A 23,718-nucleotide genomic window follows, 5' to 3' on the forward strand; every position below is an offset into this window, starting at 1 on the left:
TTCAGAACAGATGTACCATCTGTCCATGTCCATTTCAGCTCCATCTTGAACAAATCAGATTCCACAAAACCCTCTGACAGTCTTCATCCACATCCAGTGGAAATGTTTGCACCACAGCAGGATCCATTCCTGCACTGTGAAGCCACCTCTTTCACAAACAGCACATGGATCTTGTAACATCTGAACCGCCTGTTCTGATCTCACTCATCCACATAAAAAAAGCAATCAACTCCAGTTCCCCTTCGTGCAAAATTAACACAACTGGGGATGATGCAGTACCTGAAAATAAGAACCTTTGACAGATGAGGCCAAAAAAAGCCAAAAAAAAAAAAAAAATCTCTGAAACCCTTGTTGCTGACCTTAAATGAGAGCCCACTGTGATTCCAATAAAGCCTTAGTTGTGAGATTGCGATTGCATTAGTCTTCAACATCTGATGACTGAGCTCCATCAAAAATGTTTTTAGGCTTAGAAAACCAGCAGCAGACACCTCAAGTCTCCTCTAACCTAAAAGAAATCGATGACGTCAGAGAAACATCCCTTTTCACCTCCAGGTCACTTCCATGTGCTCTGCATCCTCACCAAATAGGTTTTCTGGCCAATGCTTCCAAGCCATCAAAAGTAAATCCAGGACTTTGAATCCAACTTTGTTTCTTCAAAAACTGTCAATATCACTTCATGTCCTTTGTTTGACACAGAAATAAAGGTCCCTCTGTGTCCACATGTGAGGGACAGTGGATGTTTTAACACTGGAAATGCTGTCATCATGAACACCCTCATTTTCAAAAACTTTCATTGTCAAAAACCACCTCTTAGTATTTTCAGTTCACCATTAACCATCACTTTTGCTTTGAACCGTATTTCACCAACTTCTATACTAATCATTTGAACCATATTTCATGATATTATCTTGGCAAAAAAAAATCAAAATCATACAAATACCCGATTTCAGGAACACTCAGTGAACCCATCGTGACCCGTTTGTACCTCTGAACATTTACATTAAATCTTGTTTTCCTTGAATGAGCAGTCTTTTAAGTTCATCTTTCAACCATTCTGCACCTTGTTCAAATTTTCAACAAGCACCTGTGCAGTGTTCCACCACACATTTATTCACCTGTGTGTCAGACCATCATGCTCACAGCAGTTGTATGATGGACAACATCAGAATTGACTTTTCACATTAGGTGGCAGGTACAACCTCCTGCACCAATAACCATCCTTTTGGTTTTCAACACCCTGATTTCAGACACACTTTCATTTGTTATAACCACTTAATGGTATTTCCAGCAGAACCTTAATAGTGTTTATATAATTTAATATACAATTCCCTTTGGTATCATACAGACACCATTTCACACTTCAGTGAACCTTTTTGTACCTTTGAACATTTACCATCTTGCATTACATGTGTATATTGTGTAAATGTTTCTTGAATTACCAGCCTGCAACCTGTTCAAAGTTTCAACACCTTTGCAGAGTTTCATTTGTGTCACCTTAATGATGTTCCAGCATCACACGCAGACACCTTCATTTTCATACACACCCTTTGATTTCAATAACCACTTATTTGTATTTTAAATTCATCATTAAACATTTTTGCTTTGAACCATGTTTTATGCTTCTCTTTGGTTCGTCTTGTGGCAACAAACCCAACATAGAATCACCTGATATCATTATGCAATTCAGTGAACCCATCCACACCCGTTTGTACATCTGACCATGCAGAGGTTTTCTTGAATTAGTATACATTATTTTTTAAATTCACTCTTCAACCATTCTGCAACCTGTTCAAAGTTTCAACAAGCAGTTTCACTACGTTTGTTCACTCGAGTGTTACCGTTACTCACCGTCTGACATCAAGCAGCCATCAATCACACCAGTCACAGTGTCCTTGTTCGTCTCTTCCACGACAGTCAGTCTGCAACAAATTCTATGAAACACTACATCAATGGATTGTTACTATCATGTGTGCATACAAACCCTGCTCTACAGGAGCAGGATGATCACTGTCCAACATCAAAGCAAGAAGCTCCTCCGTTTTATTTAGTAAATATTAAAAATGTATTTAAATGTAATTATTAATTAAATGTATTTTTGGTACTTTCTGATTGTTTGAGTTTTAATAGAACACACCAGGAGTCAGACCAAGAAGCAGAAACCCCACAAACACTTGAACAGACAGGATATCAAATTTAACTTTAAGACACCAGTGCTTTAAGAGGTTACCTCCTTACCTCCACAGGAGCAGGATGATCACCGTCTGACATCAACAACAAGAAGCTCCTCCTACTTTTTTATTTTGTAAATATATTATTAAAATACAACCTTATGTTTTTAAATGTATATTTGGTATTTTTCCTAAGTGCTTGAGGTTTTAACAGAACACACCAGGAGTCAGACCAAGAAGCAAAAACCCCCTCAAACACTTTAACAGACAGGATATCAAATTTAACTTTAAGACACCGGTGCTTTAAGAGGTCTGATGATACTGGAGCAGCAGGATAAAAACATGCACGTTTTGCACCTAACAGAAGAAACACAGGGTGACCATGAGACAGTTCGAATGAACACAGAGATGGAAGCATGCAACCATAAAGCCCTTTGAGTGTTACCATTACTTACTGGTCTGATGTCAACAGCTTCATTCAGTCACAGCGTCCTCGTTTGTCTCTTCCATGATGGTCAGTCTGAAATCAATCCTTTCAAATGCTACAGTTCAGTTGATCAATGCATTGTTATTGTGTCGTGTGCGTACAAACCTTGATGGTCATCTGAAGCTGGTCACTCTACTCACTTCCACAGGATGACCATGGTCACTGTCTGACATCCACAACAAGAAGCTCCACCTAGTTTGGGGTTGGGGTTTCGGTTTCGTTAACCCTGTATAAAAACTACCTCCTTTTACAATAAAGACTACCCGTTAGATTTCTTCCTGCAGGAGTTAGACCCAGACTTGTGTTTTAGTCATTACCTTGTACAAGACTACTGCATGATTGTGTTGCATGTTACAGAAACATTAAAATTTACATTTCAGCTCTTGTCACACTTACATTTAGCAAACGCTTGATGACAACATTACATACATTTAAAAGTAGTTTAAACATCAAACAGTTTAACCTCTAATTACAAATCTAGCAGCAACTTTGAAGTAGATGACTCCTCCAGTCAGCATCCATGTTGTTGTTGGTTGGAGAACCAGCTCATCTGTAATAAAGAATGACAAAGAAGCTCTTTAGTTAAAGCACAGACAAACCCAAACTGCATGCGCTGTCCTCTGAAGGTCAACTCTGAACTTTTTACTATATTCAACAACAAACCACACTGTTAAGCTCCTTGTTCAGTTTTGTATTAATAAATTATTGTTCTGTACACCGTTTCTCCAGACCTCCCACAGTGCATACAGTCAGTGCCTTCATAGGTCTGTGACAATAGTCAGGGACACCGTCACCAACTGTAAATATTACAGTGCACTTTACAATGACCAAGCTAACCAAAGTGCTACAACCTTAAAAACTAAAATTAAAACACATATAACACTAATACAGTTAAACAAGTTCATTTTAAGAAGCGATTTAAAAACCAGTACATGAGGCCTCTTTAATGTCCAGTGAAGAAATTCACTGCTTATTTCAAGCAACTGATCAAAATAGCACTAAACTTACTCTTAAGTCACTGCAGCAGACTGAGCAGGTGCCCAATGTTGGAGATGAATGTGACTGAAAAACAAAGAAAAGGATCAAGAACATACAAACATCAGGTTTAACTGGTGAGCTTGTACATCGAGTAATTCATCTTAGATTACTCACCAGTTCTTTATCCCCGTCTGAAGGAACGGCTCCAGGAGATCCAGACATCATGGCCTCATCTCAGACACAAGATGCACATGTTGAATGTTGTTAGGTACTTTGAACTGAATACATTGAAGTTGCAAGTTTCACATAATTTACAAGCCTTTTTGGATCTTGAAAGCCATCTTCTCTTCTTCATGCCTTCCCCGCCAGACAAATTCGTTAAATGTTTAAAATGAAATGTCGCTTCAAATTTGTCCAGTCAAATTCGTCAAAGACTAAATATAGGAATTACTCTTTAATACAGATCAGTTGCATCACTTCAAGGGAGGGACTGACACGGCAGTCATAGAAAAACCAGCAAAAAAAATAAACTTGGGTCTTACCTTTCGGAGATTTACCTACGAGGAATGCATGCCATCATGTTAGACAATTTGGATGTGAGAGTGTGTGCGGGGTTTGTAGAAGAGAGAGAGGCTTCTTGTGTAGCTATCAATGACGACCAATTTGGGTAGTTTAGTTTTCACAGATTTAAACTACACAACATGGTGCTCTCAAAGATAACTTTACAAGGTTTGTGTGAGTTTGTGAGCAGGAAAAGCAAGGAAAAAAGGCAGAAAGAGGCACAGAGGCCATGACAGAGGACAGCAAGAGATCAGAGCCCATTTCATGAAGGAGGCCCCCAGTAACACATCAACATGACAGTGACACATTAATGAACATTTGTTTAGAGCTCCTAACCTTTAAGAACTCTGAGTCTGCTAGGAGAGCAGACAGTACGAGTGCATGTGTGAGCGCGCATGACAAAGAAATGTGTAAATGTGAACATGGGTGATGGGAGTTTTTTTTGAACAGTTGACAGTCACGGCGGGGGTAGCCATTTGACCCCCCACCACTAAACTAATAAACATAAAAAAAAATAAATCGGACGGACTAACGACCTATCATAATGGGAGCGAGATGGAGATAGAAAAAGGGATAGAGGCGAGTGGCACACGGGCCGAAAGCTTAGGAGTGGCGCAGCGGCCAAACATCCCCCCCACGCCCGGTTACTTACTGGTTGAAGATCTTCAGGCAGATAAATGTACACCTACACTTGACCTAGTCGACGCAATAACGTACACAAGTGGTGGTGACCACACTGGACTGATGGATGCAGGCAGGATGGCTCTCAAAATGGCGGTCATCTTCTGTAGGTCACCAAAATAATCTTCCACTTGAATGACGCAAAGGATTAAAAATCTAATATTTAAATTGCTACTACAAGTTAACATATTCAGAGAATTGACACATTTTTAGAAGATTTTATTTACATTTTAGACACTCAAGATCATAAATGAGAAAATTAGAGAAAAGTTGTTGAAAAGAAAAGTTTTGGCGTGGCAGCCAAGAAAAACCAAGAGTTAGATTATATAGAACACCCGTCTTACTGGTTGTTGATTTGCTTGCTTGTAGATCAGCCTAAAAAAAACAAAACAAAAAAAACTTTTAATATCTACAGAAATATGAAGCACCACAGAAAAGCAGATGATTACTAAACCTCCTGATGCAGAGCAATAATATTTAAAGTGTAAGAAAAGCCACTTTAAGTTTGGTTTAATTTAGTAAATATAGCCCTGGTTTTTAAAATCAGTGTGTGACACACAGCTGCTCCCTTTTACTGTCAGCTCTGCATGTTTGTGTAAACCAAACACAAGAGTGCAAGCCTGAAGCAATAATGCATTTCTAAAAAAAACCTCACAAATTACTCGTATCCATACCTAAATTAAAACACTTGGGGCTTTCTTCTAACCAGAGCAGCTGCTGCAGCGATCTCATTGTAGAAGTCTGACAATACGCTAACCTGCATTAGGCAGCTGCTCTGAAGAAACAGATAAATGCATATGCTTATTCATTGAAAGCCTAAATTATTTGTCTAAAATCGTTTTCCCTAAGGCAGCATGAAGCTGATTAACTTAATAGAAACATGCTTTGTGAGTCTTCCCAGCATCATCCAACAGCTCATTAATAGAACATTGAACTGACTGAACATTAGGCCATTGTACTATAAAAGATTAATTCAAAATCTGACACTTCAAAAATCACAACACAGACGTATTGTTTGTACAGTTGTACAACAGTTTGTCATCACCCATTGTTAAGATCATGTTTCACAAATGTGATTTTAACTAAAAGCAGGGGCAGGGCCGATTACACTTGTGTGACAGGTTAATTTAGCCTTACTCTTTAACATTAAACTTCAAACATTCCATGGAAAGCACACTTTTTATGGGGCTAAAATGGTGAAGAGGAAACTGATACCAAAAATCAGCATAGCATTGGAACAAGCATTAGCACTGAAAAGCCATTTAAAAATAAGACACTTGCATTTAAAAAAAAAAAACTTATCTTAGGATCTATTTTACATTACATCTCTTAGTGGGACAGGAGAGACACTACAATGCAGGTCGATGTATTAAATGTATGCAGATTATGTACGTGGGGCTCCCTGAAGCCCCGCCCCTCTGCACTAAAACAGTGACTGAAAGAGGTCACAGCCTAAAGCTTGTTCCATACTCCACAAGAACAAAAAACTCTTCTCACTCCACGGGTGGTATGAGCAAAAAAAAAGTTAGTTTCGGCACGGAGTATTCAGAAGCGTGAAGTGCAGAGCTTCCCATACGGCCCTCCCACTGCAGTGCACGTCACACACAAAAGGTTGACAATGCAATTGTATTGCAATTTGTGTGCACAGTTGTGCTTACCTGGCCTGGGCTGATAATGCTCAGGGAAGAGTGCATAAGCATGACGATAGATAGATTAGTATAGCTGACTGTAGCAGACCTCTGGTCTGTGTGAATTTAGATCTGTGAACGTGTGGATGACTGTCTGCAATAATATATCCCGTCTCCTGGTGTTTAAATGTGCGCGTCGAGCCAATGTAATGCCGTGATCAATACTGGGATTAATATTTAAATCGCCACCTTTTGAACAGACACTGTCCTCTGTGCACCGTGCCAGCTGCTCATCTAAACTGTCCATTGTCGTTGTACTTCCTCCTTCTGTCTGTGTGTGTGTGTTCTGCGCACCTAAAGAAGCTTGTGCGCCCATGACGACCAATCACACAATTGTTCTCTCACACCATGGAGAGAAAAACAGGCGCTCCGAGAACAAAATGGCGTACTTTTGTGGTCGGAGCGCCGGCAGCGAGGACAGAGTTCTGATGCCTATTGTGAACTGATCACCACCTAACTGCAAACGTGTAGTCAACAGCCAATACAGAGAGGGTGAGAAGATGACGGGAAGTAGCAGGAATATCAAAAGCCACAATCGACTCCTCCACTACTTGATCCAAACTTTTTCTACCTGATGTTTTCTTCTTCTGAGAGTTTGTTGGCAGCTACCAAACAGCACACTGACACATTACCACCACCAGCTGGTGTGTTTGTAAACTGTCAGCAGTTTGCTGTTGGACAAATCCTGTAGTCTGCAATCCCTCATCAGGAGGAGTTCTTAAATCAGTGACCCTCATCATAAAAATAATTGATGCCAGTCCTAGTCTTTTCAAAACCTGTTAAGACTGGGAGAGTCATGTAATGTGTCCCCATGCTGCCAGCTCCACTATGAATAGCCACTGACATGCAAACAGTGTGCACAATTAAACACCTTGAAATGAGACTTACGCCCCAACAGAGCAGCCAGCTCCTGTGAGAAACTACCCTATGGGATTAATAATTGGGCCGGTGGGCTTCATGAACCTGTTTAATGCATGTTAAACTTTCCAACGTAAGCATGGCTTTATATCACGGTATAAAAGCCAGGAACAGGCCAACATCCATGGCACATGGTTAGAATTAGCCTAACAAGCTAACACACCTGACAACAATTAAGCAGCTGATTAGCATTGGCGGCTAACATAGCTAACAATTCAAGGCATCAACTGAGGTGTCTGTGAGGTTCAGCTCCTCTTTGGAGTTAACCACAAACCTGGAATATTAAGTGAATATGAACCAACTGTGAACCAGGATAACACCCTGATTATTTAACTTTAGTTTGCCAACTTAATTAAAACGCTGCAGTATATATAAACATCAGGAACAGGCCAACACCCGGTTAAATTAGCATAACAAGCTAATACACCTGCCAACAATCAAGCCGCGCTGAGCGGCTAACGTAGCTCGCAGTGTCACCACTAACCTTTAAGCGAGTTCCAGCTTCCAGAGTTTGGACCGAGTCATTAAAACTGTGTCCAAACGGTTCTCATGTCCCCACCTGTGGTAGAGAAACCCGGCAGAGATGTGTGAAGCTCCTGGAAACCAAACGTCTTCGTCCCAGGTAAATGTCAAACGTCAGAGAGACTCACCGTGAACATCAGAGACCGCTGCCAGCTCCACTTTGAAAAGCCGCGAACCGACTGTGAGCACGTTTAAAGGCCTGAACTGGAACGCCCGCGCTTGCGCGCATCGCATCGACTCTGCGACTTCCGGGACTGAAATGAAGTAGCTACGGGGAAATCAAATAAGGGTTTTTGATGTTTTTTCTTCTTATTTATTAACAGAACAATATAAGAACAATGACGAACACCAATAAAACAGACTGATTTTACATTTTGATAAGTTTTGATAAGGAATTGTACAACATTTGTGTCATTTCACAGAATTCATGATTTAATTACAAAAATCTTTTAGTCCAGCTTTTATCCAAGATTTACTTTGATTTAGGTTTAGGAAATAGGTTTGCTCTGGTGCTGTCTCTGCACCGTTTATATGGGTTGTTAATGGTGAAAAGACCGGCCCTCTCCCCCGAACAGCTGGTAAAACACACCCACCACTCAGAAACGGGCCAAAAAATGTTTAACTTGTGATAACATTATGACCCTGCAGTTCTGTCAACGCCTGTTTTGACTGCACAGTAACTACATCACTGTCTGCACTGTCTGCAGGCCGTCATCTTCCATTGGCTGCGGCTACAGTGCGCACTGTGGCGCGCCGCCTCCTGCGCCCCCCGCAGGCCCTCCGCAGGACGACACCTTCCAGTGTAGACGTCCTGCCTGCCTCAAATCGCGGATGAGCTGCTCCTGCAGCGGCGGCGTGCCTCTGTTGAACGCCGTCCCGTCCAAGCGGGCGCCCGGTGACTGACGGCTCGGTGGTTTCGTTATGGACGTGGGGACACCGGAGCGCGTTCCCCACATGGCGGAGTGAGTGAGGATGCGACTCCCCAGTTCCATCTTTGTGTCTGTGTCTCTGTTCACGGCCGAGACCACGGCAGCTCTCTACCTCAGCTCCACGTACCGATCCGCCGGAGACCAGATCTGGCAGGGGCTCACACTCCTCTTCACGCTGGTGCCGTCCGTGCTGGTGCAGCTGACCCTCACCTTCATCCACCGGGACCTGAGCAGAGACAGACCGCTCATCCTGCTGCTGCACATCCTGCAGCTCGGCCCCATCGTCAGGTCAGTGCTGGCATGTTTACGATTGTCCGCGCACAGAAGCCCTGGATACCATTGTGCTCTCTATCTCCACCGTACCCACGTCTATTGTTTTACAGGTGTGCTGTTTTCACGAGTGGGTTTTCCCCTGAAACACCCGGCCTCCCGACTGGTGTGGTGACTGTTATTGCGCACATGCTGTTGTTTTTGTTTTCTCTGGCCTTGTGTGTGTGTGTGCGGTTGGCTGCTGCAGTGGATGTGTGTGTGCCATTGTATGTAGGTTGTATGTAAAAGGCTAATCAATACCCTCATCGATATGTTCCATATATGCGCACAGCTGTTCCAACTGCGCAGTACTCGGTGAGATCTTTGATCTCCTTCAGCCTCACGGGCCCAGCTGTGTTTGATTTATTCATGACTGCTCCGCCACTCCGCCTTAAATCACCACAATGAGCCCGTCCGGAGCTCATGAAGAAGCAGATCTCCACCGGTGGAGGAGCCGGACCCTGTGTAAGCCTAGTGCTGGTCTGTTTTTGGACCATCTGCCCAAGCTCAGCTGCAGGAATGTGAGCCTAATCCTTCCCAAACAGATCCTCCTGCTGTACACACAGACATGACACTGTTGTCAGAGAGCAGAGAGATGGCTCCGCAGACCCATTAAACCCACTCATCTCCTGGAATACAGGCTGCAGCTGATCTGCAGATCCCTTGATTGATTCAGTTTAAACAGAGATATAGCTGAGATAATCCTTTAATCACCAGCACCTTAAAGGCAGTTTGTCCTCTAGAGTGCATTATAGAATAAACAGAATGCTCTGAGTTTTGGACAGTTAAAAAATGTAAAAAAATAATCAGTGTGAGTGAGAGAATCCTGTCTGCATTTCATTTTACTCATAAAGATCACATTCAGTTGATTCTGCTTTCTGCTGGTTGAGAGCTTCAGCCCTGCTTTATTCAGTGTTTCATTCCTTCATTACAAAGAGGTTCAAATTGCAGATTATATCAAATTAAAAAGGGCTCAGGCCCTGATTTTTCTCCTCTTTGACTCACTGTCCCATCCTGTGGCATTATATGATAGTATGCCTCATGGGTAGCTGGTTAGCGTGCTAACTTCTATTTCTGTAACAGCATAAAAACATCCTTGAGATGACAGTGTGTTTTATGACTGAGCATTGAGCCTTCTCCTTTAGATTAGCTGTTTGATCATTCAAGATAGCTGTCTGAGTGACTGTTGTTTGCAAACAAACACACACACATGGCAATTATGCCCTTTTCTGTTTCAGCTTGTGAATATAGTCACTGTTTGCTCATCCTTTGACAGCATCAGTATTTGTTTAAAGTCCACATTTGAGTTTTTCTGTCTTAAAGGCCCCTACACTGGCCTCTGTGTTTGACCTGCACGGCCTGCCTCCCTTGCCGTCTGCGTTTGAATGATAAATGCTCCGCTTTGCCTAAGTGAGGAGCAGATCTATGAATAGCACATCTCGCCCTTGGCTCCTTATCTCTGACAACAGAAGTAGAGAGGGAAATGTCTGTCTCGTCTGTCTCTGCTGTCTCGGTCAGCGCAGGAGCAGCAGCACTTCCTCCTTTCATCCGCCCAGAAAAACACTTCTGATGTCTTAAACAAACTCTTTAACATGTGGTGTGATGGCAGGGAGGGGGTTAAAAACAGTTGTCTGCTTGTTTGTATTCTTCTAATTGCAGGATCATCTCTAATTAGCAGCCCTGTTTTAGTTCCTCAAAGCCTACACAGGGGATGAACGGATCAATCCTTCTTATGCTGCTACAGGGCCACAGAATAGTAAAGACCTCAGTTTAAGTTCCACCTGCAACATCTGAGTGCAGGTTTAAACTGTTTAAATTCCATCAGTGTGGAAGATGGTCATAGTCAGGAGGGAGAAGGAGGAGATAGAATTTGCCACAAATGGACTTCTATTGTCATCAATCTAATGTTAAAACTGAGGCATGAAGTGTCCCTGTTGTTTACGGTGTTTTTCTACTGCCTTCATAATGCAGGTATGACTGTTAACATCACACTAATGCAGGGTAGGGCCTTCAGTTTTTCATAGCATGTTCGAGCAGGACTGTGTCAGCTTTGTTCCACCTCGATCACAAATCAATAATCTTTATTGTCATTGTCCAAGGCACAGCTGAATCCTGTTCAGCAGCTCCTGGCACACAGTGAGACACACAGCGTGAAGTGATGATCATGGTTTCTGTCAGCTTGAGGCAGTCTGAACATTCTCTCTGACTCTTATTAGCTCTGAAACCGGCTCTGTTCTAAGTTTGTTCTAACTTTGAATACATCACTGATGATATCTCCAGGAGATAAGTAGTTTCAATGATACTCAAACTGGCCCATGTGCTGCTACCTGTCATGACATAGGTCGTGTTTTCCTTCATTCTGATCTTTGATGTGATCTCCTGGACTTGTTTGATTATGTTTGATAATATCTTAAATCCCTCAACAAATCTGTAGGACTGATTTTAATCTCTTCACCCTTGAATGAGCTTTGTTTATTTATTTCCAGAGTCACTGTGCCTGTCACTGTGTACACTTCACGCTGATGAGCGGTCTGTTTCTCAGCACCCCTGTGATTTTTAATCCCCCTGCCTTGCTGTTTTATTGGCTGTGGATAAGCACTGCCTCAACCTCTGGCCCTGTGCCCTCGTTCAGCACTTCAGTGGTTTTAGTATCACACTGGCAAATAACTGACTGTGACTTTCAATGTCACTGACAGAGAGCTAAATGCTGGTTGTCATAATGTTGATAAAAAAAAATGACAGGCTCAGAGCCTCTTGCAGCAATTTATTTTCAGTTTGAGGCATGTAATTATTATTTTCAGAGGATCCTGTCAAATTCAGTGATGTTGTATGCTCTTCTTTTTGGGAAATGTCTTAGTATTTAACAGATTATCATGAAATTTGGTGCAGAACACTAACATTATTATCACTCAGTGGCAAACACAATTAATTTAAATGCATTGACATATTAGCTTTGTGACTGTGGACATGTTGACATTTTAATGTTTACCACTATGTAGCAATTGCAACACAAAAGCCCGATTATAAAGGATGACCGGGTATATCTACAACACATGATCAAATTAGCATGTATGCTAACCTACTAAAGTGAAATACTGAAAACAAATGGCCATATATGCGAAATATCAGCATGTTAGCTATGTCACTGTCATCATGTTGGCCATGCTAGCAGCATGTCTTGTAGTCAGGTGGTTAACATGTTTATCAGGATGGTTAGTATATATTATTTTAGTTATATAATATATATAATATATAGTTTCTCAATATACTGTATATTTGCACATTAAATTCCACTGTACATTGCACATACCTCTTACCTTCTTGTAGTGTATTTTATTATATATTGCATATTGCCTCATATTTTTGCACATCTGATGCTGGAACCCAGCATCCAACGGCAGCATTTTCCCCACCTATGCACCTGTTTGATTTTTATTTTAGTACCATATGTTTATACCCTTATGCAGGATATGCTGTCTGTTCCAATGTTGCTCCTGAATTTCCCCTCAGGGATCAATAAAGTATCTGTCTATCATTATTTAGTATATACTGTTTAGAATATATAGTCACATGTTAGCAAAAACACACTAAAGTCCAGTGGTAAATACCTACAACCTTATATCTGCAAACATAGCTATGTCAAGCAGTCATGCTCCAAGCAGGTGTTTTTTCAGTTGTGTTTGAATGTGTGTGAGGATAAACTCTATTTACTTACTAGCTAATAGCGATTCCAATAACAGGCAGTAAAAAATAAAAGACTAAATAATCCATATTAAAGCTCTCTGCCTCTAAAAGACAGTAACGGATGCAGCTTTTCATGATCTCTGCATTCCTACTGTTTTAGGTGTCTGGAGGCGTTCTGTATCTATGGCAGTGTGGGCCGTGTGGAGGAGCCTTACGTCAGCATCACCAGAAAGAAGCAGATGCCCCGTGGGGGTCAGTCTGAGGAGGTGGAGCGGCAGGTGGGGCAGGCGGAGGGGAAACTGTTTACACACAGAGCAGCCTTCGCCCGCACCTCTGTCATTCAGGCCTTCCTGGGCTCAGCCCCCCAGCTCACCCTGCAGCTCTACATCTGCGTCCTACAGCAAGGGGTGTCCATCGGAAGAGGTGAGAGAGCGTGTGTGTGTGTGTGTGTGCGACTCCACTGAGAGCCGGTCTGTCGCCAGTCCACTACAATGTGGGCTGATCAGCTAAGTGCCATATTGGAAATGAGAGGATGGTGTTTTCATGAGTCAAAGTGGTGTTATGTAAGTGCCTCTGATATTGACGATGGAAAATGGTGATTCTCTCTGCCAATTGGTGCAGATCTGGGGTCAAGCTGTGACTGTGTCTGTGTGTGTGTGGGAATCAGTACATCTTTTCCTGAGAGGGAATCAGCAAAGGGGTTCACACAAAGTCCAATTAGGACATCTGCTTTTTTTTAAAACAGGGCAAAATACAAAATGTTCGGTCTTATTTTCTCCGCTGCTGTTAGTCATGATGCTTCTAATTAAACTGCCAGAATGTGACAAACACCATCCAAAAATCTGTTCAGCCTGTGCTGCCAGTGTATCTTATCTTTGGCAGTGTGCATTAGCCATTTAGTGGTGTTATCATGCTAACTTAATAAAAAAAACTGTGAATTTGCCCTTTATTTAATGTATCTTTACCTTTTCCTCTTGTTTGTGTTTAGGCACGCTGATGGTGATCTCCCTCCTGTCCATTGTATACGGAGCACTGCGCTGCAACATCCTGGCTATTAAGATCAAGTATGACGACTATGAAGTGGACGTCCGGCCCATGGCATATGTGTGCATTTTTCTATGGAGAAGCTTTGAGATCGCTACTCGTGTGGTGGTTCTGGTTCTGTTCAGCTCCGTGCTACAACTCTGGGTCCTGCCTGTGGTTCTGCTGAACTTCTTGGTTTTCTTCCTCTACCCCTGGATCCTGTTCTGGCAGAGCCACTCACCTTTCCCTGAGAATATAGAGAAGACTCTGACAAGGGTGGGAACCACGATCGTGCTTTGCCTGCTCACCTTCCTCTATGCTGGCATCAACATGTTCTGCTGGTCAGCCGTGCAGGTGAAGCTCAACGACCCTGACCTCATCAACAAGTCCCAGAACTGGTATCGCATGGCCGTTTACTACATGCTGCGTTTCGTGGAGAACGCCTCGCTGCTTCTTCTGTGGTACATCTACAAGACAGACTTCTATCAGTTCATCTGTGCCCCTCTGCTGGTGCTGCAGCTGCTGGTAGCCTACGCCATCGCCATCTTCTTCATGCTGGTCTTCTACCAGTTCTGTCATCCATGTCGGAGGCTCTTCTCATCCAGCATGACCCAGGGCCTTTGGAACTGCTCCTCTCTTCTCTGCCTGATGTGCGACTCTGCCTCACCTCAGGACAGGCCGGTGAGAGAGGCCATCCTGGAGCCACCGTCCGCACATAAAGAGCCCAATAACCAGATCCACGACACGGCCAGCGACTCCACAGATGACATGCCTAATGACACGACATATGACATGCTCAATGACACAATCTATGACATTCCCAATGAGGCAGAGAACAATATGGGTGGCAGTGTCAATGGTGACATTAACCACAGTGTCTTCTGCAGTGCTTAAAGCACCTCAGTTTGTTGATGTGCCATCCAGAGACAGTTATCATTAACCTTTAAAGTGCCACATGGATCCCAATGTTGAGTTGAGTTGTTGAGTTTACATATATCCACCTCAACTACATGAAGACAACGTGTCCTTACCCGGAGGTTTTTCCAGGCTGTGAACACACCGAGGTGGTTTCTCACCCGATTCTAACCTTTCATCCAGCAGCCTTGACACATATAATACAAATATAAAAACACACCATGACTAGTTTGGGGACTGTGTCCACTTATATGCTGCATTACTGAACAGAAGGAGCCATGCATTGAAGTGATTGTATTTAGTGTCTGTTTTTGGCATGAAGGCATGCATGTGTGATTAGGGGGGAGGGGGTGAGTTCACATTTTTGTTTTGGCTCACCCCCCCCTCTTCACTACTTTTCCGGCTGCAAGCAATCTGCTTTTTTTAACCCCTTAATAGCTTTATGACAATATGTGCTGCTTTGTGATGTACTTGTGCTGTTCAATCACCAAACACATTACTGTAAAGCACAGACATTTTACACACATGGTGTTTTTTGCACGTTTACAAAAAAAAGAAAAACCATAAAGGATTTAAGTGACTTTAGTTTTACCGATGAGCAGCAGCTGCTGTGGTGATGTGAAATACTTTACATGTCTGTTGTGTCTATCAGATCTGTGTCTGTATGTCTAAAAATATCCAGAGTGCACAGGAAAAAAAAGGTTTTTGCTTATTTCTAACCTTTAATGTATATTTGTGTGTGTGCGTGAGACAGAGAATGTTTGTTTTTGCACTAACTCCTTTTTGCAATGTATCTACAGAGGTCTGGTGGCCTCTCGAGTCACATGAATGCTCCTGTTTAAAACCTTTAAAGCCAAAATAAATATGAAAATACATATTATACACATCAGCTATTCTCATAAAGCATTTAAAAGATTAAGTCCTAACAATAAATTTATATTTATATGTGAGAACTGTCTGGACTGTCTTTAACGGATCATCCCATACTGTCCTGTGCTGACCCCTAGTGGACAATAACCCAAACTGTAACTTGCTTAATAAATCCCAAACTTATTTTTTTGGTTTGTGAAGATCAATAATCAAACTCAAAACATACATATGAATGATTATACTAGATAGGTTTTAAATAATACATTTATTAAACTTTCCTGTTGACCTTTAAAACAGCAAGAACAATTTGTTTTAGAAACATTAACAAAAACTTGACACGAGCAGACAGCTGACTACTGATACAAGACATTTTTAAATTACTAACACAACAACAATTCAGTCAGTTTGTTTTGGAATGTATAAAAGGGAATACAGTAACAGCCCTGCTAGCAGCACAGGGCTAGCACTAGTATGATTAGAATGAGCTAATTAGCAAAGTACAACTGAGGCTGATGGGAATGACATTAGTGATAGGGTTTAATCAATCAAAATAATAAACAAGTTTCTAAGTATTACTGTCTCAACAATACAGCTAATAAACCTTTTTACACAAAACCACAAACATTTACCTCCTGCTCTCAGGTATTACATAATGAAAATGTTGTAATGAGTAATTTGTAAAGACATTTCTCTACACCTTATACTTCTTGACCACAGAATATGTGTGTGTAATGTGTGTTTATAAATTATTCATTCAGGCTTGTTTCCTGCCTGTGTATGCTGAGTCCCACAGCGATTTTTCCTGCCTGCGGGGAGAAATAAATTACCGGCACACCAGCATCTCCTGCAGGGTATCATCACAGAGGATCTTCAGGGCCTCTTGGCCCAGTTGTCATTTTAAGCATGCCTCCAGACATGATGGTGTTCAGATGGTTTTGTGCTGCCATCACAGTGCCACGGCAACAGCAAACACACTGACCACACAGTACATAGTACGGTTCTCCCACCTGACGGTGCAGCTTCCTGAAACACACAGGTAGAGAAGTCAAAACAAAGAAAACTCATACATTAATCAACAGGTTGTTGTTAGTGATCACTCACCGTCAGTGGAGGTGTCCCAGTAGCAGGAGTTGGCTGTGTGGAGTCCAGCGCCGCTCTTCTGCATGATGGTACAGTTCACTGCAACACATCAGAGCCCAGTCTTACACATGTTCACAGCACACACTCAATGCACACCCAACAGAACGTGCTGACGGGCTTAAACAGCTCACCTATGTATTTGTACGGCCGTCCTTGTTTCACCAGGTGTGTGAGTGAATGCTCCACTATACTGGCCGTCCACTGGTTCACTTTACTCTGGTTGTAGTCCGTTCCACCAATGACACCTTCAATACACTGAGACAAAGCAACAAAGATGAAGTCATGTACACTCATTCCACTGAGATGCAATTCATTATTAATGTTTCCAGGGATGAAATCGTACCTCTTTCACTGAGGTGCTGGTGTCGTCAGCATTGAAGAGAACCTGCAGGATCATTTTTAATTAGAAAAATAAATGGATTCATTCACCCTGATGATGACATATAGCTGAATAACTTTATTTAGGCGATAAGTGGACAGCTGCAATCACAACAATCGTAATACACGAGTATACCTTACGTTAGCACATCGTACGATCTTTTGAAGAAGTAATGCACTACTATTAGTACAGTTTTATCATAATAGATACACGAGTGACTTGTCAATTCATTCACTGACCCAGTCCATCCACTGAATGCTGCCTAGCACAACAACAGAGCATTTATCCAACTGTTAATAAAATAAATTGTGGTTTAACCAGATTGCTGACCACACCCTGGAGGAAAAACCGCTAGTCAGCTAACGGACAGAGCTAACAGCGTTAGCTTGTTAAGCTAGCGGGTAGCAGATTTAACTACATGACGCAGCTTTAAAGTGCTGATTTCAGACTCTTTGGTGCATGTAACGTAATTAAAATAACTTTACATCGTCTCCAGAGTACTCCTCCATCCTCACTGTCGCAGACAGCACCGCCTGTCGTCTTTGTGATCAGCAGCCGTTTGTTGTTATTTTTTACTTCCTGTTCGGAGGCGAAGAGCTCAGCAAAGACAGGCCTTCGCCTCCAGGATCGGCTGAGTGTTTTTTTATTATATCGCCTCCCTGTGGTCTGACTCGCACACTGCAAAACCACGACACGGTCTGCAGTGAGGGGAGTCCCTCACTGATAAATCCAATATAACCCGGGACATGACATTATCATATGGTTTGTGCACAGAGGGTTTGTGGTGCAGGCTTCTTTTAGAATATTTTACAGTTGCTTTAGGATCATTTTGAGTGTTTTGTCATCAGTTTCTGATCATTTTCTGTAGTAGCTTGGAGCCTGTTCTCCTTTTCGGTTGCTTTAGTTTTTATTTATGTTGTTGTGCTCGACTAAAAGTGGCATTTTGGCAAAGACCAAACAGCCGGGGCTAAGAGTCTTGTCCAAGCAGGCCTGTAGGTCTGAAGTAGTCCACAGGTGTTGACATAGATTCTGTTTTGGTGTAGTAACTTGTACCTTGTACAAATAGTTAAATGTGACATACACATGCAGGTAAATAAGAACAATATATCAAGTAAGTGTTTGTACTAAATAAACATTTTAAATACAGGCTAAATAACTGTGACATAATACATTTATATATTTTTAATAGGCAATGTTTTAGGTGTGGGGTTGACCGGCCCAGTTTTACCTCCAGACTATTAAACAAACAGTCACTCAACAGCTGGCAGCTCCTGCAGCCATTAGACTCCCTGAGGATGTGAGTGGGGAAATCCATAATACATAATGTACTATCAGTGGCTATAGGGAGTTTCCCTGGACCTGTGCGGAGCTCAGCACTGCGGTGTGGTCTGCTCCAATGGACGGAAGGCTCCTCTAATCGGCTCATTAAGTTTATTTCATACCAACAATAAGCACCAAACAACTGTCGCATTGTCAAAATAAGCCTATTTGTGAGGGTTGCGTGCCTCCCTCTCTCTCACACACACACGCACACGCCACGCCCCCTCCTGTCGGGAACACCCTGGCTGTGGATCTCAGCCTTCAGACGGTGCTGAGCTGCACCGACACCCTTACGCTCGGTTCATGATCCCCGGGCTGACTCCGCCGCCTCCTCCCGCTCACGGTGCCGGTGCCTCCCCGCTGTTTGCAGCCGCCAGGTAAGCCACCGTTCCGCGGGTCAGCCGGCAGCACTCCGGGACACCACACATCACTGCGTTACCTCTGGCATATGGCACATATGGTCAGACGCCGCCGCTTGTTTGCAGTTCCTGATGTTTTTGAGTGGTTTGTTTTGTTTGGAGGCAGAGGTGGCTGCCTGCCCACCATCACGACCACGACCTCGGAGGACCGAGCGGCTCCTCAGTGGGACCAGACAGCCCACTTCTCATGTAAAGTTAGGCGCGTATGTGCAGGTGCAATGCAGCAAAAAGCCCCCTTTCTGGTCCCTTGGTGCCTCCGCTGGTTTCGACGTTGCATCCACCTGCACGTGAATTCAATGATCTGCTGAGAGCGTGTTGCACTGATGAACTTGTCTGATAGAAACTTGGATGTAGGCAGGTTAGATGAAATGATCAGCTGTGTCTGGTGAGACATCTGAGCTGCAGGGAGCACTTTGTGCCTAAAACAGGTGTAAGCCTCTCAGCTTATAATGACCTTGTCTGTGGAGTCACCAGGATATCCCAGAAGCCCTTCAGGGACGTTAACTGAAGGAGGTGACAGGCGGACAGCCAGTGGTCTTATAGGATGCTGCTGACTGTCTGCAGGCTCCTCTGGTTATCTGACACAGTCTTCAGATAACCAGTACACTGGTGAGGAAACAGGCTGACCTCATTCCTGTTCAGAGGAGGCTTTTTCTTCACATTATACATTATTTCAGAGTTGGATGCCTGGTTAGTGTTTTTTTTTTACATCCACTTGTGGCATGAGCTAGGGAATATAAGTCATTAATAATGACTTAAAGGAATATATATATATTTTTTATTTGATCTATTAAATGTCAGAAAGTATCAAGTGGATGTCTCCATGTTGTTTGTTTTTTCCTGCCCAAGAGCTCAGAACTGGATTATTTACAGCTTAATGTTTAATTAACAACTTCGTTTATGAATCTTAAGAAATTATTGCATTTTCTGGGGATAAATAAGGTATCAGCAAATGAATTACTTATGTACCTCATATACCTCCTGCATCCTGCCATAGGCTGATATCACTGATCTACGTTCTCTGCAGTCTGTGGGTTGTTTGCTGGCAGATGTTTCCACCAGTCACCTGCCAAACATTTTTTATTGCCTTTTCAAAAACTCTTTTCAATGAAGACTTCCCAGATTGTCCTGGTAACCGATGTAGCTCCCGTTCATTCATATTGTACGAAGTGTAAATAAATCTTTGGGCAGCAGCCACAAACGTCAGATAAACACGGACCAGTTGTTTCCCCTCTACATCAAAAAGTGTGAAAAATGATTCACAGAATACATTCAGAAAAAGAGGAAAAAACAGAAACATTAGTACAATTGCTTGAGCTGGCATAGACTTGGCAGCCAGTGTGAAAATGGGATGGTCGATCCGAGTTTCCTGTGAGCGGCTGTTAGACCTGTCAGAGCACCTGGCTGATGGCTAAAATGGCTACTTTGACAAAATCTGGCCATTGTTTTTGTCCTTCAAGCAGTTATAGGGAATTTAAACTGTAAATTAAAACAAAATCATTCAGATAATGAATAAAAGTATAGTTATTAAGCTAATATATTAGACTAGTTTGATTGTGAAGCTTTGTGCTGTAAGTGGAGGTCCAAACAGAAATATTTTTATACCCCAGACAAATGTTACACTGCTGTTATTTTCCATGCAGAACAAGTATTGCTGTGTCAGATACCCTGCCTTATTGTAATTTTTCATAGTGACGCTTCTCTAAATTGGTTCATTTGGTTCCTATAAGCAATAGATGCGGTATCTGCTGAAGCTGTTTCATCACTGTCACAGGGAGAGTGCCTCCCTAATAATACCCAAGCCTTTATACAGCACACGTACACTGGAGGCTGGAGGGGGAGCAAATGGGGGAACGAGGCAGGAGAGAAGCCAGCAAATGCAGGGATTCCCTGCTTTCTGTACACACAGGCAGCAGAGCTCCTCCAGCAGAGCAGAAAGAATCCCTGGGGAGTGCAGTCACACAGCATTAGAGGTCTGCGTCTCCAAGATCTGGCAAGGCTGTGCGCTTCTGTGTGTGCGTGCGTGTGCACATACATTCATCACTGTAGGCTGCAGCCCAGGCTGAGGTCCCACAGAATCTTAAAAAATTGACTTTTTGGTATCAACCAGAAAAAACATTATTGTATAGAATTCCATAAGGGGGCATGTTAACCATAAAACTGAGCTGAAGAGGGAACAACAGCAGAAAAGGCAAAGTAGACATCTTAAAGTAGGTGGTGCTGCTGTTACTATTGTGCCACTCAGCTTCGATGAGAGACATCAGATCCAGTTATGGTTAAAGATGAAAGAGGTGGAGCTTCTGAAGAAGAAGAAGAAATCTTACCCTCTGTGGGATTTAAAGCCTCTAATGATGAAGAGGTTTGTATACAAGACACATATAGAATGTGTGAAGAGAGGAAGGAGACCTAAGAGTCACTTCCTGTATTAATGTGGCATACCATGAGTCTGTTGATTCCCATTCAGCCCTTTTATCTAAGTGTTGGGAGTATTCTCACATTATTTCATGGCAATTAGCCACCGTGCTAATGCTCCAGCACAGATTAACATCTGTATTAGCTTATTCTGCATTTTATTTTGAGCAAAATAATTGGCCTAAAAATACATACACAATACATGTGTGTCTGCTGTGTACGGGGCTCTCTGCCTATAGCTTTAACCCTCTATGTATCTCTGTTCTTTGATATAGAGCACTGTAGTTAGCCTCTTTGTCTCTCATGAGCTACATTCAGTATTACCTTGTTAACACGTGATTATATACAGATTAACTCTGCTGATGGCTGTGCATGCTGCTCTACTGTATTACCCCTGAGCCCTGTATTGTGGTGTTGAATGGGGTTTCCCTCACTCACCACCGCTCCCCTCATCCATAGCTTTCCAGCTCGTGCTTAGTGTCCGTTTGGTATGCAGCCTATATAGCCCCATGTGGCCTCAGAGATACATCGTCTCCCTATTCAATCACGGTAGCAGTGAGGGAATTAGGAAACCTATTCACACAACAAGCCTGCAGATGTGAGGAGGGAGAAAAAAATATCTCAAAAGCAGAAATGTAATTTAGAGGCAGTGCCTGAAAGAAATGCTCCAGTTGAGTTATAGATTGATAGTCAGGGAGTGAGGCTTCGCTGTCGCCCTCCCTGAGCCTCCAGTGTGTGTGTGTGTGTGTGTGGACACATTCCTCTGTGGGTTGAACTGAACCGCTGCGGGCTGCAGTGGGATGATGGGACACTTCAGGCTAAACATAGTTTGGATGCACACACACGTTCAAATTATTCAAAATGACATCATCTTTGCTGTAGGATTATTTCGAACATGGTGACCAGGATGTGCTGTGTGGAAAAGTCAACACACCACAGTGCACGTCAAACACAGATTTTAACTGGATTTATTGTTAAGTCGTACATGTAGAAATGTAATAATGACATTAATGAGTTTGTAATTAATTAAATTGTTATCAGTTTCACTTGTTATATATTTTTTGATTGTATCTTTTTGGCTAAGCTCAGGTAATGTGTTTACCATTCCCCCAGTCTAAACGCACCTGCCAGCTGTTTTAGCTTTTTTTAATGCGATGCAATCAAACCTCTTACCTATTACTCCACCATCTACAAGTAACCAGTGTATTTTCCATAAAATTCTAGGAATGCATATTGTCTGCTACTGAACTCATGGTTGTTATCGAGGTATAGACGAGGTTTTGTTCTTAATCAAGTCGAACCAGGAACTGTTATCAATCGAGGTCACTGACTTTATGATGTCAGTACAGACAGAGACTGCTGGATTGGAATGTGTACATTTTCTTGCACATTAATCACCAGTTTAAGCTGAAGCCTCACCTCTATTTGCTATAAAGGACAAAGTCCATATTTGCTGTTTGGTTACAGTGAACGCTGAGATCTTTTTTTTTCCTGCTAAGACATATACTTTATTAGTTTTCCTTCTCTGGTGTCTTGCAGTCATCCTGTATTCTGCACAGCACACATAGGCCATGTCCTTACACTTATTTTATTGGCTTAATGGGACCTCATCATAAAACTAGCTATCTAATTATATAAGATTCATTAATAACAAATAGAACTCTGATAGCATTGTCTTGTATGTTTTGTTATGATGTTGGATTAATTAGAATCCTTGAAAAATGATACCAAAGTAATAAGTATGCATTTTTGAGAGACTGAATAATGACAGTAAGTGTCAGGTATTTATATTAGAAAATAAATGTACTTGTTGCCTTTCTGTGACACCATGTGAAAGAATGTTTAACAACATAGCTCATGTTCATTTTTCTGTAAAGCACAATTAGGTGCCATGAACTTGTTTGTGGTTTAAAAAAAATTCTGCTAATTGTAAGCTGTTGAAGCATCCGTGAACTTTCTGGAGACCTCTTCTGTTTGAGAATTTGGTAATTGCCTCTGGTTGGGTTGAAGCAGATCTGGATGCCCTTTCTGTCAGAGGGTTGTGCTCTAAAATATTTTGCTGCATGCTGATTAGTTTACAGATTAATTCCCCAGATATCTGGAATGCTGAATGTGTTTTTGTTTCGTTTCAGATTAATGATTGTCATAGAATTTACTTGCCAAAACATAACCCCCAGCAAACTGACATGTGAGAAGAGAAACAAAGGATGAGAAAACCCTGAAATCTAGCTCAAAACCTGGAGGTTTCAAGGCCCTCCTGTCTGTCTGAAACAGTGGTTTGTCTTTGCTGAAAGATCTTTATTCATCGATCTGTC

The 23,718-nt window shown here is 42.3% G+C and overlaps 3 protein-coding genes across 3 annotated transcripts in view; 2 read left to right on the forward strand and 1 right to left on the reverse strand.

Moving 5' to 3' along the window:
• The first annotated feature begins 8,826 nt into the window (after nucleotides 1-8,826).
• On the forward strand, nucleotides 8,827-15,288 carry xk (X-linked Kx blood group (McLeod syndrome)). The gene is made up of 3 exons (XM_028393607.1): nucleotides 8,827-9,220; nucleotides 13,086-13,348; nucleotides 13,914-15,288. The coding sequence occupies exons 1-3, from the start codon at nucleotides 8,976-8,978 to the stop codon at nucleotides 14,840-14,842; spliced, it is 1,437 nt and encodes a 478-aa protein (XP_028249408.1). The 5' UTR covers nucleotides 8,827-8,975; the 3' UTR covers nucleotides 14,843-15,288.
• Nucleotides 15,289-15,979: 691 nt separating this feature from the next.
• Nucleotides 15,980-17,866, reverse strand: dynlt3 (dynein light chain Tctex-type 3). The gene is made up of 5 exons (XM_028393662.1): nucleotides 17,738-17,866; nucleotides 17,217-17,258; nucleotides 17,005-17,128; nucleotides 16,835-16,912; nucleotides 15,980-16,756 (listed from the first exon to the last, which is right to left on the reverse strand). Exons 1-5 carry the CDS (start codon nucleotides 17,759-17,761, stop codon nucleotides 16,680-16,682), a joined length of 345 nt encoding a protein of 114 aa, XP_028249463.1. The 5' UTR covers nucleotides 17,762-17,866; the 3' UTR covers nucleotides 15,980-16,679.
• Nucleotides 17,867-18,824: 958 nt separating this feature from the next.
• The window catches only part of sytl5 (synaptotagmin-like 5), a 31,310-nt gene continuing 26,416 nt past the window's right edge, over nucleotides 18,825-23,718 (forward strand). The window contains exon 1 of the mRNA XM_028394143.1: nucleotides 18,825-18,949. The gene's annotated coding sequence lies outside the window, so the exon portion shown is untranslated. The remainder of the gene's footprint in view (nucleotides 18,950-23,718) is intronic.

The sequence above is a fragment of the Parambassis ranga genome, chromosome 21, assembly GCF_900634625.1.
Source record: "Parambassis ranga chromosome 21, fParRan2.1, whole genome shotgun sequence".
NCBI classification, from domain to species: Eukaryota; Metazoa; Chordata; class Actinopteri; family Ambassidae; genus Parambassis; species Parambassis ranga.

What these genes read in the sequence shown, in the direction of transcription:
- xk (XM_028393607.1), top strand. Translation starts at nt 8,976, where the DNA reads ATGCGACTCCCCAGTTCCATCTTTGTGTCTGTGTCTCTGTTCACGGCC. An exon ending in CAGCTCGGCCCCATCGTCAG is followed by an intron (nt 9,221 to 13,085) that starts GTCAGTGCTGGC and finishes CTACTGTTTTAG; the next exon opens with GTGTCTGGAGGCGTTCTGTA. An exon ending in AGGGGTGTCCATCGGAAGAG is followed by an intron (nt 13,349 to 13,913) that starts GTGAGAGAGCGT and finishes GTTTGTGTTTAG; the next exon opens with GCACGCTGATGGTGATCTCC.
- dynlt3 (XM_028393662.1), bottom strand. Translation starts at nt 17,761, where the DNA reads ATGGAGGAGTACTCTGGAGACGAT. An exon ending in AGGAGTACTCTGGAGACGAT is followed by an intron (nt 17,259 to 17,737) that starts GTAAAGTTATTT and finishes ATGATCCTGCAG; the next exon opens with GTTCTCTTCAATGCTGACGA. An exon ending in ACGGCCGTACAAATACATAG is followed by an intron (nt 16,913 to 17,004) that starts GTGAGCTGTTTA and finishes GATGTGTTGCAG; the next exon opens with TGAACTGTACCATCATGCAG.